Here is a 17,358-nt window from a genome sequence, read left to right as displayed (position 1 = left end):
GGGCGGCTCGTCCTGGACGGCGAGGGTGCAGCTGTGGTGCATGGGCGGTAGGTGAGCTGAGGCTGTGCACGCGTGCGTTTGGTGACTTTGTCGTGGTGGAACGGAGGCCTGGAAGTAAAACAAGAGAATGTGCACCAAGAGAGAAAAGGACTTACCCTGCGTTTTGGGACAGGAGTTCCCGCTGCATAAGTTGGTGTTCTGCCGACAGTGTGCAAGTTCGTTGGGTAATTGTTGTCAGATGGGGAGCCAATCATGTATAACTGCAACTGGTACTGTAGAGTTTTTGGCCAGGGATGTTTAATTCTTGTGCAGCAGCTGTCACATGCTCGGACGAGCGGTCTTCCTGCTTCTGGTATAATCTCGCTCGACCTATCTTCGACTTTCCTCACACCACATACACGATCACAAAAAGCCGCGTTGACAGAGGCGCTTTACTGGTTGTGTTGTCTGCTACCAATGCTCTGTCGTAACCTCTCAAGTTGCTGCGGTGCTCATAGGCGCTGCCGGCCTTCTCTGGGTGTCGCGTTCTGCGCCTTGCTGGTCGAACCCCCGCAGGCGGCGTACCTTCGCCGTTGCGCGGCGTCCTCAAGGGGTACAGGAACGGCGGCCTTGCTCAGCAGCGATCACGCATTGCTGTCTGTCTGCAAGCGCTGCGAGCACACCGCCACCATGGCAACGCCACCAAAAAGGGATTTGACAACGAAGGAGCAGGTTGACGAGCTGATGGACTCGTTTGCGGAGGCCTGCGAGCTGATTACCGATGCGAAGGAAAGCGTCGGCACAACGTACTTCGCGGACGACATGGAGGACGCGGAGAAGCAGACGCAAGATGTCCTGAACCGCTGGGAGAGCCTGCAGGCAGCGCTGGAGCACAAGGGGACCGCAGAGGAGCTGCAGAAGGTTCGCAACATGTACGATCTAAAGATCAAGCAGCTGAAGGCAGAGCTGGAGACGGTGCGTGAGGCTGGCGGGGCCGGGTAAGTCCCGCGCTGTGGTAGTCGCAGCGCTGCTTACTCACTCTTTTACACTCTCCAGACTACTTCTACCCCGTTCTTCCCCCCCCCCACCGAGAGGTAAGCTAGAAGGCGTAGTCGCCACGCGTGCGCGTTGCTCGTGTGCCTCTTTCTGACGCCAGGTGACCCTATAGCTTGTGTACTGCCGCTGCGCAAAGGCCTCCTCTCTCCACTGTGGTCTGCTTCAGCCCGATGATGATAGTGCGCATATGTCCACCTTGTCTTCCTTCTCTCTCCCCCAGGAGGAAAGGAGCCACTTTAAACGTTTCGCGTAACAGCGTTTTGTGTGTCTGCGTGTGTGTGGGGGTGGGGCGGGCGACGGATTTCTTTTGTTGTTTCTGTGTCGCCGGCGCGCAGGTGGTCGGTTGCCACTGCAAGGAAAAGCGAAGAGGTCTCTCATACCTGCGTGACTGCACTCCACATACGCAGTAGCCGGGAAGCAACGGTGTGACCGCTTCTGCTCGTTTTCTCACATCGAGATGGGTCTTTAGCTCCCTCATGCACACGGATGTTGGGCGCTGCACGGATGGTTGCGTATCGTATTTGCACCTGTGTGCGCGCTTGTGCCGGCCTTGGCGCCACCCCTTCTTATTCAGCCTTCCCCTTTGCCTTTCGGCGCTCGCTGCCCATGTTGGTCCATTGCTGCACCGGCAACGTCTTTGTGCAAAACACCATCACGCACGCATCATGCCACAGACGACCAGGGCAGACAGAGATTTTTTGTTTCTGCGCTCTTTCCGGCTTTCCACCCGTCCTATGCATTGACACCTGCTCTGTGCAGTTTTGTCGTCTTGCATATTGCCACGGACAGGGAACGCAACCTTCGTCCTCTCCCGCACCCCCCCTTCTACTGTTTCTGGAACCCCACTGCGCAGCAACCATGGGCATCCCTGACTTTGTCAAGTTTATTGCGCGTTCCTCGCCTAGTGCGCTGTGTCGTGTGCCGAAAGGCAGCTCGAGGCACGAGCCGCTCATCTTCGACTTCATCTTGATTGACGCCACGAACGCGGCGCAGACAGTTGGGCTTGACAACTTGCGCGCGTTTCTCAATCCCGACCATGTCGTGGCGAGGTCAGCTGTCATTTTCGCGCTAGACTCCCAGCGCGACCGCAGCGGCACGGCCCGCGCCCACCGCCACGCTCTTGTGGGGATCGGTGACCTCGATGTGCATGTGCAGAAGCTGTGCGGGCAGTTGGCGGACGCGTACCGTGCGCAGCAAGGGAGCAACAACGGGTTGGGTACCGGCTCTAGGGCTAACCCGTACGTGCTGACGAGCGGACGCGGTGTGGCGGGAGAGGCGGACTACAAGCTTCTTGACCTGCAGCGTTGCTTGGTGACGTGTGCCATTGCCAGCGGAGCCACTGTCCTTCCTACCTTTCTCTTTATCTCGGAGGACTCTGATGTGCTGTGCGGCGTGCTCTGCGGCCCAGCACCCCAGCAGGTTTCCATTGCCACAAAGTTGCAGGACGTCCTCTTCGAGCCTTCGATTTTGCGCCTCGATCGCGTCCTAGCGTTTGTGGCCACCTGCACCGACGCCTTCTACGCCGCGAGCGAGGAGGAGGAGGAGGCGGCGGCAGCTGCCGCCGCCAAGATGAAGGCGATGGCGGAAAGAAACGCTGCAGAGCCCAATAGGGCAAACTCCTTTGCCACTGCGCCGGCAACAAAACGTGCGGGGAAGCAACACAGTGACGAGGAGGTAGAACTTTCCGTTAAGGACACGGCGGTCGCCACGGCGACGGCGACGGCTGCTCGAGACGACGGTGTGGTGCGTCGCCGCAAGCAGGACGGCCCAATGGTGGCCACCGGCGTGCGCATCGAATTGGCGGACAGCAGCGATGACGATCAGCCAGAGCATGTGGAGACGAAGCCGACGAAGGTGCCCACGGCGACTGCAGGCGCAACCGCTAAGGCACCTGTGTCAGAGATGGAGGAGGTGCCCATTGATGATGGCAAGTACGTCAAGGAAGCCAGCGCTGCTCCGACGGAGGGCGAGCTGCTCGTTTCCTCCATCACGCACACGAGCTGCGTTGACATGGTGTTTCTCTTTATGATTGTCATGGGCAACGCCGTCAATGTGCCGTCGCTGGTGCGCGGCGCCACAAAGGTGGATTCCGGGTCGTGCTGGCAGGCGTACTGCAAACACAAGTACAAGAATTTGTCTACCGCGGATGCCGAGACAGGCCGCGCACTACTCACCCCCTCAGTCAACACGCACTCGACGAACCGAGGCAGCCTTGTACTAAACTGCCAATTCCTCCACTCCATCTTGGACGCTGTACATTACGCTGACGCGGAGCCGCGACCGCCCGTCGAGGAGGAGAAGAGCAGCGCCATCACCTACCTCTCCAATGCCGTCTACGCGACGCTCCGCTACATTGTCGGGTGTAATCTTGACAAGACGCCGACTTTGAAGCAAACGTTTCTCGACTCACGGCCACTGTCCGAGACTGCCATCATGCTCCCTAGTCTCTCTGCGGTGATGTGGGTGCTCGGCCAGGAGGCGACGCGCACGTTCTCGTTCCCCCTGCACGGCCTCGCCAAAAAGGAGCTCTTAGTGGCCGCATCGGGTGGCGCGTCGGCTACCATCGATGCCGCCAACGCCTCGTCAAGGCTTGACGCCAACCACGCCACCTTCGCGCGTGACGCGTCGTCCTCCACAAGCGAGCTTGACGTTGGCGAGCATCTGGTGGCGCCTGCGGCTTCGAACGCTTGGGCTGTGCGTGGTGCGCGCACGAGCAACGTGTCCCTTGCAGCTCTGATGCAAAACTTCACTAGTGGCGTTGACGGAGCGTCCTCGGCTGCGCGCAGCGGTCACTACACCGCTGCAGGCATGCGGTCCGCGCACCTCCCCAGCGTCAGAGAGATGCTGAAGAAAGCCCTGCAGATGGTGTCACCAGCCAGCTTAGCAAAGGCCAACCTGCTCTTCTCCCTGATGACTGTCTGGGCATACGCCCTCGGACTCGGTGTGCGCCGCATGGCGACGCTCACCAAGGCAGCCGCGTCAGTGGCGAAAGCCGAAGTAGGGGAGTCGGCGTTCAGTTCGGCGCATCCGCCTTCCTTGGCTGGGGCCGCGAAGGCCTCAAGAGCGACGCCGGGTACAACCCCAGTTGGCGGACACTACGTATACAGCTTCGAGTTGCGTCGCATGGCGCCCGTTCTACAGGCTGCGACTTCGCAACCACCGTCCTCCATCACAGCCGCATCTGGGCCCTCCGCGATACCTGGAAGGGTAGACAGCACAGCGTCCTCGTCGAGCGAGAAATCAGCGGCGCAGCAGGCCATCTTTGCGGCGCTCGGGGTGTCGTATGACTACTCACAGACGCCGCGTGGCCCGGCAAACGTTGTGAATCTGCCGCGCTGTGCAGTGGACGAGGAGGACATTGCAGAGCTGCAGCGGCTCAGGAAGGTGGCAAAGAAGGAGCGCACTCTTTCTGCGTTGGTGGTCGACGCCGTCCCCGGCAAGAAGCGCAGTGCCAACGTGGATGACAACGACGGCACGTTGTCGGACAACGACGACGGCAACATTGGTCGGACAACGTCAAGGAAAAGGGCCGAAGACACGAAAAACGGCACCTCCAAGGCAAAGAAACGTCGCGGCAAACGCGAGCGTCTAAAACAGCAAAAGGCAACCGCGAAGGCGGCAGCTGCCGAAGCGGACGGAGGCTCGCCGAGGCACGTGGGGCGTGCCGCGCGAGTCAATGCGCCTGCAACGGCTGAGACTTCGTGAAGCAGTGCAGCGGCTCGCACCACTCCAAGAGGCATGCGTGTCGCGTCTTGCTTTGTGTTTTAACTACACGTTAATGGCGATCGTTTAACGCGGAAACGGACAGGAAAACACAAGATGTCCTCTCTCCCATTGCAAGGTGAAGAGGGCGACGACTGTGTGTGGCCCAGATGTGAGATCTTGGTGGCATGCGTTCCACGCCGCCCCTTGACGCAGGGGTGGCTGAGCGTGTGCGTGTGGCTTGGTGACGAAAGTCTTCTCTGTTTTTTTGGCATTGCAGAGAGAAGACATGCACCGGGGCGCGTGACCGTTTTCATTGCTTGCGCCGCAACTGTTACCTTCCACATGTGCTCATTCAACGTCAGCAGAGCAGATGTGTGGAGAGGGGAACTAAGGTCGCACTCACCCGAATGCCCTTTTGCTGCGGTCGTCGCACCACCGGTGCGCTCTCCACTTTCTCGACTCTCGCTTTGTGGACTGTGTTTCGGGCTGCTGCCCTACCGACGATGTCCGTTGTGAAACAATCTTCATACCGCCCCTCCCTATTTTTTTTTCCAGCTGCGTGCCGACTCTCCATGAGGACGGGGCGACACCTCAGTGCGTGGTGTCGCAGGGTCCAGCGCCCCCATGCATTGCGTGCGGAAAAAGCCAAGCAGCCCCTCGCCCCTATCCCCTGCCACTGCGGAGCCGCCTCTGGTGGTGGCCGAGCCAAGCGCCTACGGCGTAGCGGAGCCACAGCAATGCATCCCCGCTGATGCCGGGCGGCCGTGTCCTGGTGAGCGTGGCGTCGCCGCGCCCTGCGGCCAGCGAACGCGTCCGTGCCGTTCATGTGATGGGCGGAGTGTGGAGGTGGCTCGAAAGGCATCGCGCCCCCGCCCTCACACTGCCCACTGGTGTGGGGGTGCCCGAGCCCGGCCCCGTGGCGGGTGCACCGGGTGGCGACCGGCGCAACGGCCGCTGCTGTGTGAGCGTGTGTGTGTATGAGCACTGTTCGACGCAGCGGCGGTGCCCGGGTGACTGGGTCGGCGCACGGCTGCAGGGCTTGCCCTACCGCTGCATCTCCCCATGCGCTGTGCCTGTGACCGGCCGAGGGCGGGGGGGCTGAATGTAGGCTGAACACCTTGCTGTATGGCAGGCAACAGACTAGGTAAAGGAGACGAAAAAAAACGCTATAAAGCAGCTTATCATGTTTATCATCTCTCCCTCCTTCCCTGTCTCTCACGTGCACATCTGTTGATCCCTGTATTTTGCCTCGCGCTTTCGCACGAATTGCTGATGTATGAACTGAACACATTAGCAGTACACACATACACAAACAAGAAGAAGGGAAAGAGGCGAGGCGTACCATTCGCTTTTTTTCTTCGTTGTTCTGTGCACATGTGCGATGGGGTGCGGCTGCTGGGGCGGCCGGGTCTACTTGAAGTTTTCGTTGTGCGCGTTGTGGACGGACCTTTTTCCTACGGCGTCTCCATTGCGCACGTCACGATCGACTCGATAGATTCAAAGAACCGCACATAATTCCACCGTTACACGGATTCGTAGTCGACATCCTTCTCTGTCAACTTTCAGCCATTTCAGACGCCGCTCACCACGGCAAAATCGGCTCGAGAATCACGAACCCCACTGAAAAGGCAAGAAAGCCGATGGAAGACGAGGAGGAGTTGTCGATGGTTGTACCGGTGCCGGGGTCTGGCGTCTCCTCCCAGCGTGCTGCTTCGGAGCAGTCGGTGCATGCGGGGAAATCATCGGCACAGGATGCTTCAACTTCGGCATGCACCGCAGGCACCCCCTTCTCGCGCTCCAGGACACCTGTTCCTTTTCGCCGAGCTCCTTCTGCTGCACGGGGAAGCGATGAGCAGGACCAAGTAAGCATTCCTACTCCCTCTATCCAGAGAATGAAGCCGTCAATGTCGCCAAAGGTGGATGAATCGACTGCAGCGCCCACACAAAGGCCGTCTGGGCGTTCTGCCGCGTCCAGCACCTCTATCGTGTTCTCGGGGGCCGACAGCACCACCGGGACCTCTATCCTGTTCGCCAGCGGTGACGCGTCTTCTGACCGCGTCATGAGCGGTGAAGTTTCACCGCTTAGTCGCTCCCCTTGTGTTGCGAAGAAAGACAAGTCTGGCAACGTTGCTGCGCCGAAGCCGCAGACGAAATACGACGAGGTTGCCCAGGACGCTGCTGCTGTTGTCGATCTCACGAGTGACTCGTCGTTTGACCTCCACATCGAGGAAGATGAGCAGGCGGAGGAGCCGCCGGCAGTGGCGGCAGCGGCGGATGAAGCACCGCAGGATGAGCGCGAACCGTCAAAGGCGTCTAAGAATCCAACGCCTGGCTCATCTAAGCTTGCCTCATCGATATCCAAAAAGGAGGCAACTGACAAACGCGTGGAAAAAGCGGGCAAATCCACGAGCCGTGCCACGCCTGCGGTGCCGTCTGCCCACCCTGCACCGAGGGGCAGCCGTGCGCGCCGTGGAGCCAAAGTTACCGTGCCTTCACAGCAAGCGAGTGCTGCCCGTGCCTCGAGAGGCCATCCGGGAACGTCATCAGCATTGGAGCGGAAGGCAAACACCCCTCGAGCAGAGCAGCAACTTGCCTCTTCTAGAGATCATGATTTGGTCGCCTCCCCGTCGCCATCCTCTCGCATCAGCAGCAGCGGGGGCAGTCTTAGTCACCCCGAGTCTCGCGGCTCTGTGAACTCCGTCGGCGAGGAGAGCGCAGAGCGCTTTCCGAATCGCGAACGCCATGGCGACCGTCGGCTTCGTCCCACCCCGGCCGAGGACACAGAAGATGATGAGGATCGGCGGTCAATCAGCACACCAGAGCGAGTAGTAGGGCATGGCGCATCTCGTAACCACAAAGGCGTCACATCAGACACTGGCGAGAGGGGTCGCAGCAGTCGCGCACGCCGTGGGGCGGCCAATGAGCATTCGCGAAGGGCGCATTCTGGTCCCTCGCGCACGGATCGCTGCCGAGGTAGAGAACTGTCGCGAGAGGGGCACCATCATTTGTCGTCACGGTCACCGGTGCGCCGCCATGGCTCCCGGCGCCTGACCGTCGAAAGCTTGCACGGCGGCGCGCTGGCGCACGAGTGTTTGATGGAGCTGTGGCAGCACAACCGCGAGGGGGACTTTGACTGGCCTCGGCCACACCGCCGGCGCCGCAGCGGTGAGGCACCTCCACATCATCGGTGCCACTGCCGCTCAGAAAGTAGCGCGGAGGCGCCGCTGCACTTGTGCGCGGATCACGTGCCGCTCCACCGCGTCTCCTACGACGACTACACAGATAACGACGTGTACGCTGCAGCCGCTGTCACTTCTCATGAGCGATTCGGTGGCCTCACGGAGCGGTTTCGCCGTCGCAGCAGCCGCGAGGGTGGGGACGACGGGTACGGGGCGGCGGCCGTGCAAAGCGCACGCTCAGCCGCCAGCTCCGTCTTCAGCGGCGATGACGTCGAGGACAAGGAGGAACTGCTTACCTCCTCCCACGTCAATGACCGCAGGAGCAGTACTAGGGGCCGCCGAGTCGATACTGAACTGTCGCCTCGCTCAAAGGCGCGTTACGCCGATAGCAGACCAGGGCAAACAATATGCCGGCAAGAACTTCTAAGGTACGACTACGGAAATCGCCGGGCGTCCGAGCTTCGAGGAGGTGGATCGATGCACCGCCGCGATGGCACTGCGGCCCGCGATCATCGCCGTCGTGGCGCTGAGTGGGAGCCTGACTACTACTACTTGAACGCGCCACGGAAAGGCTATTCGCTCGATAGCGGTGGCTGCGGCTCTTCTCGGTGCCTGCAAAGCTGCCACAGTCCCCGTCTGGCTGCTCCGCCGGCTCGTGAGAGCCCTCTCCTTTCGCGTTGTGGCATCTATCGCCCTGATTTGCCTTCGGACGCACTGTCAGGCGAGGTGCGGTATCAGTCACTCCCGCCTTCGGCATCCTCGCCCGTTCGCAGGCACCGAGCCCGGAGCGCGGCAAGCGGCAAACAGGCAACACCATTGCGGCGAGCGTCACAGAGCCTTGCGTCCTCTGTGGCTTCCATCTCTCTTCCGGAGAAGGAGCTGCTGGGCGAGGTGGAGTGGAAGCTGGATGCGCTGGAGAAACAGATCGCCGACGAAGATGCAGAGCGGGAGCGAGTGATGATGCGTAGTCCGTTTGAGCGGCTCTACCATCTGAACAACCGCCGCGACCGTGACGAGCGACGCAATAAAGTGTTCCAGCTAAACCTCCTTGAACGGATTCGCGACCGAATCGTCTCCGGCTCGCTGAAGGAGGACATCGCGCGGAAGGAAGAGCGGCTGCGCAAGCAGGAGGAGATGCTGACAAGTCCAAACGGGGTGTTTGTTCGCCTGTACCAGAACTCGAGTCCGCGTCGCTCCTCAAACGTCGCCGTCGAAGGCAGCGATTGCAAGAGTGCGGGAGAGGGCAACCGTGACAGGCGTGCCAGCGTCAACACTACCGGCGTGTCCAGTCAGCGGGCGTCGACGGCACGTAGCCGCATGAGCACGGCCGAGTCGCAGGAGCTGTGCAACCGCCTCTACGAAACCGCCGCCATCGTGAAGCAGAAGAAGGAGGCGATGAGGAAGCAATCGGTAGAGAAGCGCCAACGGCAGCAGGCAGAGGAGCTCCTGATCGCACGCTTGGCGGGCCAGATTCAGCTCGAACGATCCCGGGCACGTGCCTCGTCAAAGAGGCGACCAAAGACGCCAGCTCAGTTGGAAGACGAAGCCCGCGCGGAGCTGGAGAAGCTGCGCGAAGAGGACCCGGAAGGCTACGAGAAGAAGGTGCTGCGAGGTCGCGTGCTGTCGCCAGCGGAAAGAAATATGCAGGCCGAGCGGCTCTGGAAGCACGGCTATATCTCGAAGGCTAAACTAGAGGCGCAAAAGAAGGTGTTGGAGCTGAAGAAGTGCACTTTTCAGCCTACCATCAATGAGTTCCCAGCCTCAGCCGGCATTGCCGGGCGTGAACAGACGCGCAGCAAGGGCGGCGGTGGCGCGAATGATGCCAAACACTTGAGCGCCGGCACCGACCGTGCGCAGCGCCACCGCAAGGCGGACCGGTTCGAGGAGCTGTACCACAAAGGAATGCAGGCCAAGGTGCGTGGAGAGACGCTACGCGACGAGCGCGACCGTGAAGCGCGCCTCAGCATCCTGCGCAGTCGTATGGTGAGCGACCACCATTTTCGGCGCCGCGTCGAGCTCGACCCATCGCTCGCCGAGCGCTTCATGAAGTCACTGGTTGTGTAGTGCGCCGATTGCCGACAGGCTATTCGCTGCGCGCAGCTACAAGGAGCGCCCGGCGCAGGGTGTACTACACTCGCATGCATGCCACGTGCCGAGGGGCGGGGAAGGGGGCTTTGCTGTTGTCTGCGCCCGTGTCTGCGTGCGGAAGCAGCGGCATACGCATCGGGTGTTGGAGGCAGAATCGTCGCACATGCACTTGTTGTTTTTTTGAGCTGCTCTCACTACATATCACTCTGATGCTCCCTTTCTTTACTTGTGTGACGGCTTGTTTGTATGTGCTTCAGGGGTGCGTCAAGAAGCTGATGCTCCTTGTCTCCTCAGCATGTCCGCTAGATCGTTTGGATGGTTTTCGAGTCGTCTGTCCCTTGCAGTGGCGTTGCTGTGTTTCTATTTACATAGATGTTTGGCTGCATCCTGCAGGTGCCAAACTGACGAAGCTCGATCTGGTACATGAGCGGGGACTAGAACAGTGGCTTTTGCGTGACTCCGTACAGAAACATGTCGAGACTGCAACTCACCACGCGCACAAAAGTGCGACCACGCAGGCGCACGGACAGGCTCTCTCACCACCTACCTCGTGTTCTCTTTCTGCTGTTCCTCTCTTGCGTGCCAGGTTCACCTCCTATTCCATTTTTTTTTTCGTCTTTTTTGTTTGGAGGTCTGTCGTCGACACGAGAGGGAGGGAGGGGCCGCAGCCTTGTGAAGCATGCGCTCCGACATAGACTTGTATCGGTGTTGCACACAGGGGCGTATGGTGAGGGGAAAGAGCGAATCACTCGCAGTATGCTGCGACGAAGCTGCTTGAACATCGTTGTGGACTGCCCCTCTCCCTCTGTGTGTTCTGTCGTGCCCACTCTTGCCTTGTCTGCATGTGCCAGTGAGACACACACAAGGCAGCAAAGGGATGGAGACAGACATGGCGGCTGTGGGAAGAAAGAAGAAAGCGGATGGGGTCCGAAAGAGCTGTCACGCACTACTGCTGCTGTGTCCACGATGCTGAGGTGATCCGTTGGCTGAGCCCTTGCGCATCTCGCTTCTGTAGCGAGACGCTGGCAAACTGCCGCCGCCTCTTTTTTTTTGTCTGCCTTGTCGTGCATTGCCGTCTCTCCCCGCACCTTTCAACTATGGCTGAGGAGGGCGCGAGAGAGTAAGAGGGGCCATGCAAAGGGATGTGCTGCTTCTGCAACATGCTGTGCTGTGGTGTGTCTCTGCTCCCATGCGTGCACAATGGTATTCGTGCTTCTCCTTGTGGGTCTGTTGGTTGTTACACTTCGATGCGATGAGAACCCCAATGCAGCAAACTTTAAAGGACGGATCCACCGCGGCACCAGTCTCCTTGGAGCGCAAAGGCATGGTACTCGCTCCGGTCTGGTGCCACGCACCTGTGTGATAGCGTTGCGCCGACTCGCAACACCATCATTGCTCTCATTGTGCGAACTCACCGCAGTGGTACTTTTTTTTTTGCCGTCGTGGCATGACCCGTCTCATCTGACGAGGGCACACGAGCCAGTGTATTCAAGTCCGTGTCCCCCTTACTCGTTACGTCGTAAGCGAGGCACAGCACCCTATCATAGTCGCCAATCTGTCACATGAGCTGCAGCTTGGGCTGCGCTGACGTGCCGCTGTCATGCGTTGTAAATGCGTTTTTCTTATCCGCTTCGTGCACCCCTCTTCCTTATTTTCACTTCTGGGTCATGCTCCCTGATTGCCGATAGAGGAGAGCGATCATGCGGCGTTTTCTGAGGTCGCTGAATCTACGGTTCCACGTCGCGCTTCGGCAGTCGCATTCGACGCACACTGTCAGGTGCGTACGCGCGTCCACCAACACGCGTGTGGGGGATCAGACCCCAGCGCTGGCGCCCGAGCTCGCTGCTGCCGCTTCTTCTGATAAGCCGTTATGCGCAGCGTCCACCGACAGCACGAGTAGCAGCGGTGATACGGCGAATAAGCAAACATCGCGGCACCCAATGGAGCTGCTGACGCGCGTCTTTCAGCGCCATCCACCCGCACTGCGTTTGCATCGCGAGCTCACTATCGCTCTCGCCGACGGCGACTCCGCCCGTGCGGCGGACTTGGCCAGCGTGCTCGCCACCACCGTCCAGCGCGTCGTGGCAGCGGAGGAGGCGGATTCGAGCGACGCTGCGACGCCACCTGAAGGGCCCGCGAGTACAGAGCACTTCTCCCAGAGCGACATCCCTGTGGCTGGCCTCGAGGATGTGGAGGAGGCAGTGGAAAAGACACGTCAAGCGCTCCTCCATGAGGCGACGGTGCAGGTGAGCAGTGGCGTAGCTAGAGACACGGGCGGCGGTGCTGTCTCTTCCGCGCCCGCGGCTGCGGAGCGGTCACTTCCTTTTTGGCGCGATCCGGAGCGGCTATGTGTCACCGTCTTGGAGTCCACGTTCGAGACGGAGGTGCTCGGTGGCGAGTCTCAGGACACGCTAACACCGGCTGGCAACCGGGCAGCGGAGCACGAGGCGGAACAGGTGCGCATACTCGACGCCTACTTGGACAAGGAAGACGCACGCTGGAAGGCGCAGAAGGCGGCGATTGCGAAGATCGTTCTCGACGTGACACGCTCCTTGGGACTCACCCCTGAAGACTTGCAAGCGTTCGAGGGCATCTCCGCCTCTGCGGGCGCTGGTGCGGCTGCGGCGGTGGGCGAGCGGAAACTGAACGTGCTGCGTCACAGCAATCTTGTCATTCGCGGTGAGATGCCGTCTGCGCCGCTCTCGAACGCTGCCTCGGAGCGTGTGTCCGAGGGCGTAGAGGCGGAACTGCGGGCGCTAGAAGAACGGATGTCGTCTCTCGGGCAACCGCTGACACCGTCGGAGGTGCGCATGGCACGTTACGAGCTTCAGATGAGCAAGTCGAAGATGCGGTACGTCGTCGGGGTGCACAAGGAGCTGCAGCTCGCCCTCGACCACAGCGCCGCGCTGCGGGCATCACTTAGAGAGAAAAGTACTGCAGAGGTTACCTTCTCGACGGGCGCTGAGGTGTTCATGGCGGAGGTGATTCGCGCTCTGAACGAAGGAGCCGATGCGTACAGTGCGAATGTCACGGCAGCGGGTGCGCAGCTGACTGTGAGCAACGTGAAAGCGCGAGAGGCTGTGGAGTCACCGGTGCTCCCCTTCACTTTCATGCTCAAGTGCTCTCTGTGGTTCACCACTGCACCACCACGTCCACCTTCTTCCTCCTCAGACTAGCGAGTCAGAGAAGGCTCTCGGCGGGGGGGGCGTTTCATGCGCGACCATTGGCGGGACAGAGTGTCGGTCGCGTCCCTCGGTATCTGTCCGTCTCTCCAGCACATTCACGTGCCTCGGTGCTTGTCGATTCTTCAGACAAGCTTTCGAAGGGCGTTCAGCGCACACGCGTGTGCAGGGGGTGCACAAACCCCTTGCCACATGCTCTTCGACAGCGTTCGAAGAGCTGCGCAATAAACAAGAAAAAATGAAAAACGGTGAAGGTAGGCTGATGGAGTGTGTGCCGACGCAGCAACATAGGACGTGGAAAGGAGACGGGGGTGACGGTGTCGCCATCACTGCTTTCTTTCTCTCTCCCTGCTGCGGCCCTGCGCCCACACGACGCGTGAACAGGCAGCGGTGTTCTTTGCCGCTCTCTCCGTGCACGCTTCGGTCAATCTATTTCCCTTCGCTCTTTCCGCGCTGCTTTGTGCCCTCTTTCACTCACGTCGGTCTTCCAACGAGCCTCACATCAAAGCTGAGTGCAGCAGGCGACGGCGCTGAGCGTGTGACCGCCACCTCACAGCTGACTCCCTCCTTTGCGCTTGTGGCTCTGGCTGATTCAGGTGCGCCGGGTTGTGATCCAACACGCCCCCCCCCCTCCCACCACCCCCTTTATCACTGGCCATTATCCTGTCCTCTGACCGCCGTGCAACATGTCCACGAGCCTCAGGCCATCCGCGCCGCTTGCAGCGCTGCCTTCATCGAACCTTGCTGCCTCGACGCCGCACCCGAGGAATGGCAATGCCACGGCATCTCCGGCGCTGACAATGCTCCCCACTCTTAGCCTGGATAACGCCCTAAAAAGAACCACCGATGACCAGGGTCGTCAGCGCGACGGCGCCGGCGCGCCGGACAACAATACGTCGTCTGCTCACCGGCGCTCTCTCATCGGCGTGCGCGGAAGTGTGCTTCCGGAAAAAAAAGGCGGTCTGCCCAAGACGGGCCACATCGGCGTGTGCTACCACCAAAACGTGTACGTCTTCGGTGGGGTAAACAGCAAAGGGCAATTCAGCAACCACGTCTTTTGCTACGAGAAGCGAACACTGCAATGGCGCGAGATTCGCGGTGTCGGCGTTGTGCCGCGTGGTCGTGCCAACCACGCCGCTGTTCTGATTGGCAACAAAATTTACATCCACGGTGGCCACCGCCACCTCGAGGTGTTCGACGACTTCTTCGCCTACGAGATCGAGACAGGTCGGTGGGAGAAGATCGGCTGTGAGCGGTCGCAGGGGCCGGGACCCATATTTTTGCATAGTATGGTATACATCCCCCCCTTAGACAGTCTCCTTGTCCTGGGCGGCATTCATCAACGCGAGCAAAACAACTGCCTCGGGCACTTATTCGATGTTCGCAACCGCGTCTGGACCGGTGTGCCACCGCCGTCCTCTGTCGACGCCCAGCATCTGCAAATGGTGACGGCCGCCTATCATGCCCCTTCCGCGGTGGTGGTGGTTCTGGGCTTGATGGATGCGGACGTAATGCAAGAGGGCGCCGTCACCACGCCACACGTGCACGTGTTCCAGCCAGCAACATTTGTGTGGCGGCGGGTGGACACAAGCACTGCACCAATGAGCCCGCTACCGTTTCGCATGGAGGCGATGTGGGAGTCGCTGTTGCATTTCCTCATCCCCGGCGGCGGCGGCGTGTATGACCCGCTCCTGGAGAACTGGATGTTTCCTCTTCCGTCGACCGAGACGGATAGCGTTGGCGACGACGGTGCGGTGGATCAGAGCCCCTCCACGCCGGGTTTCGGGCTGCCTCCCCTGCCGCTAAACAAGTACGGCTTTCTCGTACTGGATCTAAGAAGCATGTCGTGGTCGCTGGTGCCGTGCAACCTGTCGCGCAAATTGGTAGCAGAGCTGAATGCAGTAAACCGGGTGACGCGGGAGAAGATGGAGCGACTTGTTCTGCGCAACAATGCGGCCGCTGCTGCCATCGCCTTGTCCGGGAACTCTTCGCAGAGCAAGTCGGCTGTGCAGCAGCCTGCAGATAGCGGCGCTCTCTTGGGCATTTCCAGCGCGTCCTTGACCCACGGCCCCAGCGGGGTCGCGTCCAGGCATTCGTCGGTGTTCCGACATCAGTCGTCGCAGTGGCCGCGAAACGAGTCCTCCTCCACAAATGTGCCGTGGCCTCGCGCGACTGGAAGTCGTGCCGCCATGGCTTCCGGCTCCAACGACGGCAAGATGGCCGCCCTCCTCAGTTCGTCGCGTTACCGCCGCCTCTTCTTCTTCGATGACGCACCCGAGTTCATGCGCAAGTACACGCTCGTGGTGGTACGCGATGAACCGACCAAATCGGGAAAGCTACGACCTCTGCAGTATGTCGTCTTACACGGTGGACTGACGGAGCCGATGGACTACGCGATGCTTATGTTTGCACCGATTCTTACTCGGCCGCACTCAAATGCGGCAACGCCTACAGGCAGAGCGGGGCTGATGGCGCGCTCGAATTCGCTTCGCGGACGGGCCGCTGCAAGTGTGGGAAGTCGACGCGGATCGGCGTACACCCAGAGCCGCAGTGAAGAAGACGGCGGCTACGGGGACGATAGTTTTGACGACGTCACGTCGCTTCTGAGCAGCGGCACCTTGATCGCGGCGTACTCGACGCAGAGTAACCATCGCAGGACAGCGCCGCACACACCGCTGAGGGATGCGGAAGCCCTGGCGCACTTGCGCGGCGGCAGGTACAGTGATGATGACGAGTACGACACCAATGTGCACGAGCGGATGGACAACGGCGGTGCGGCGCACAAGTCATTTCTGCTTCCGACTCTGCAGAGCGGGCGCACGCGGCGCAATTATTACCGCTTCGCCCTCCAGTTTACGCCGGGAAATAGCATACAGAAGGAGTCACTGCTGCCGTACGCGAACATACCTGTTGCGGTCTTGCAAACGCCGAAGGATGTGCAGAAGTGGTCGCGCAACTACTACACCGATCAGCGGCGGTGGCTCTCGGAGCGAATTAAGGAGGCCATGATCGAGGACCGAAAGCTGAGGCGTCTTCGGCAGCTCAACAAGGCTCAAGTGGCGACGGCGTCTGGTGCCCAAGGCAACGCAGCCTGGGCTGGCTCGGCAGGGCGCGACGACAGCAGCAACAGCGAATCGGAATTCATGGATGGTCTCTACCTGGCGGAGACCTTCATCGGCGACCCTCGCACGCATGGCGGCGCCAAGGTGTCCAGCTTGCTTGCCTACGAGGATCAGCTGGCGCTCGACGCTGCTGATGCCGCATTGACGCAGGCGGGGGCCCCAAAGAGACGGCTGCGCGACTTTTTCGAGCAGCACGGGCTCGACGCCTTCGAAGAGGCGGATATACAGCAACAGCACGAAAGGATGCAGTTGCGCACGGCGCTCGCCGGCAGAGGTGCGAAGCACGATCGACGGCGGAAGGACGCAAGGCTGAAAGAGAGGGCTGTCGTTGCCGAAGGTGCGAACGCGAAGGCAGCCAAGCGGTCGGAGACGTCACCGCTGGTAAAAAAATCTTCCGTCTCCGACGGTTCCATGCCTTTAGCGTCTGAAGTGCAGATGACCGACTCAGGCTTTGAGCGATTGCGCATGAAGGGCTGGCAGGACGTGGGCAGAGAGCGAATGGCAGCTGCCGTCCTTCATGGCTCCTTCATCAACGGGCTGGCCGGGGGAACCACAGGCAGTGAGCTGGATTTTAGGAAGCTTGCTGCCTATGCTTTGCTGAGAAGGGCAATAGCACGTCTCCGAGCAGATGGCAATCCCTACGAGATGCGCCGGCGCCGAGCGCAGCTCCGTTGGCGCTATCTCCGTACTCTCGTGTGCACCGGCGAGGCGGCCTACCTGCTCTACCTTGCAAGTCAAGCAGATTTCAAGATGAGGGGCATCATGGTGACGGGCACGCAGGGCCTCATGCTTGCCCCGGAGCTGCATTTTCTCAGCCCGCTGCAGGCCTACCGTGTTCCTTGTAAACCAGTCCCGTACAATGTCGCGGCGGCATCAGCACCAGCGCCGGCGTCATCGTCACGGTTTGCGCAGGTGACGGCGAGTGGTATGGTGGTGTATCACTCACTGAAGTGACACCTGGTGAAGCAGAGGTGGCTGGTGTTTGGCCACTGTGGTGGTGGCTGAAAACCGGTGGGAGCGCGGAGACGAAGCACATCATCTTTTAGA

General features: G+C 60.3%; 5 protein-coding genes across 5 annotated transcripts; all 5 read left to right on the top strand.

Annotated features, from left to right (window-relative positions):
* Positions 1 to 456: 456 nt before the first annotated feature.
* Positions 457 to 981, top strand: LDBPK_361570 (hypothetical protein, conserved; the record flags this gene model as incomplete). The annotated part of the gene is made up of 1 exon (XM_003865224.1): positions 457 to 981. The coding sequence occupies one exon, from the start codon at positions 457 to 459 to the stop codon at positions 979 to 981; it is 525 nt and encodes a 174-aa protein (XP_003865272.1).
* Positions 982 to 1,893: 912 nt separating this feature from the next.
* LDBPK_361560 (hypothetical protein, conserved) lies at positions 1,894 to 4,740 on the top strand (the record flags this gene model as incomplete). The annotated part of the gene is made up of 1 exon (XM_003865223.1): positions 1,894 to 4,740. One exon carries the CDS (start codon positions 1,894 to 1,896, stop codon positions 4,738 to 4,740), a length of 2,847 nt encoding a protein of 948 aa, XP_003865271.1.
* Positions 4,741 to 6,380: 1,640 nt separating this feature from the next.
* On the top strand, positions 6,381 to 9,983 carry LDBPK_361550 (hypothetical protein, conserved; the record flags this gene model as incomplete). Its single annotated transcript, XM_003865222.1, has 1 exon — positions 6,381 to 9,983. The coding sequence occupies one exon, from the start codon at positions 6,381 to 6,383 to the stop codon at positions 9,981 to 9,983; it is 3,603 nt and encodes a 1,200-aa protein (XP_003865270.1).
* A 1,964-nt stretch (positions 9,984 to 11,947) lies between these two features.
* On the top strand, positions 11,948 to 13,183 carry LDBPK_361540 (hypothetical protein, conserved; the record flags this gene model as incomplete). Its single annotated transcript, XM_003865221.1, has 1 exon — positions 11,948 to 13,183. One exon carries the CDS (start codon positions 11,948 to 11,950, stop codon positions 13,181 to 13,183), a length of 1,236 nt encoding a protein of 411 aa, XP_003865269.1.
* Positions 13,184 to 13,875: 692 nt separating this feature from the next.
* LDBPK_361530 (hypothetical protein, conserved) lies at positions 13,876 to 17,265 on the top strand (the record flags this gene model as incomplete). Its single annotated transcript, XM_003865220.1, has 1 exon — positions 13,876 to 17,265. One exon carries the CDS (start codon positions 13,876 to 13,878, stop codon positions 17,263 to 17,265), a length of 3,390 nt encoding a protein of 1,129 aa, XP_003865268.1.
* Between the last annotated feature and the right edge of the window lie 93 nt (positions 17,266 to 17,358).

The sequence above is a fragment of the Leishmania donovani genome, chromosome 36, assembly GCF_000227135.1.
Source record: "Leishmania donovani BPK282A1 complete genome, chromosome 36".
In the NCBI taxonomy this organism is placed as follows: Eukaryota; Euglenozoa; class Kinetoplastea; order Trypanosomatida; family Trypanosomatidae; genus Leishmania; species Leishmania donovani.
This window is presented reverse-complemented; position numbering and strand designations above follow the sequence as displayed.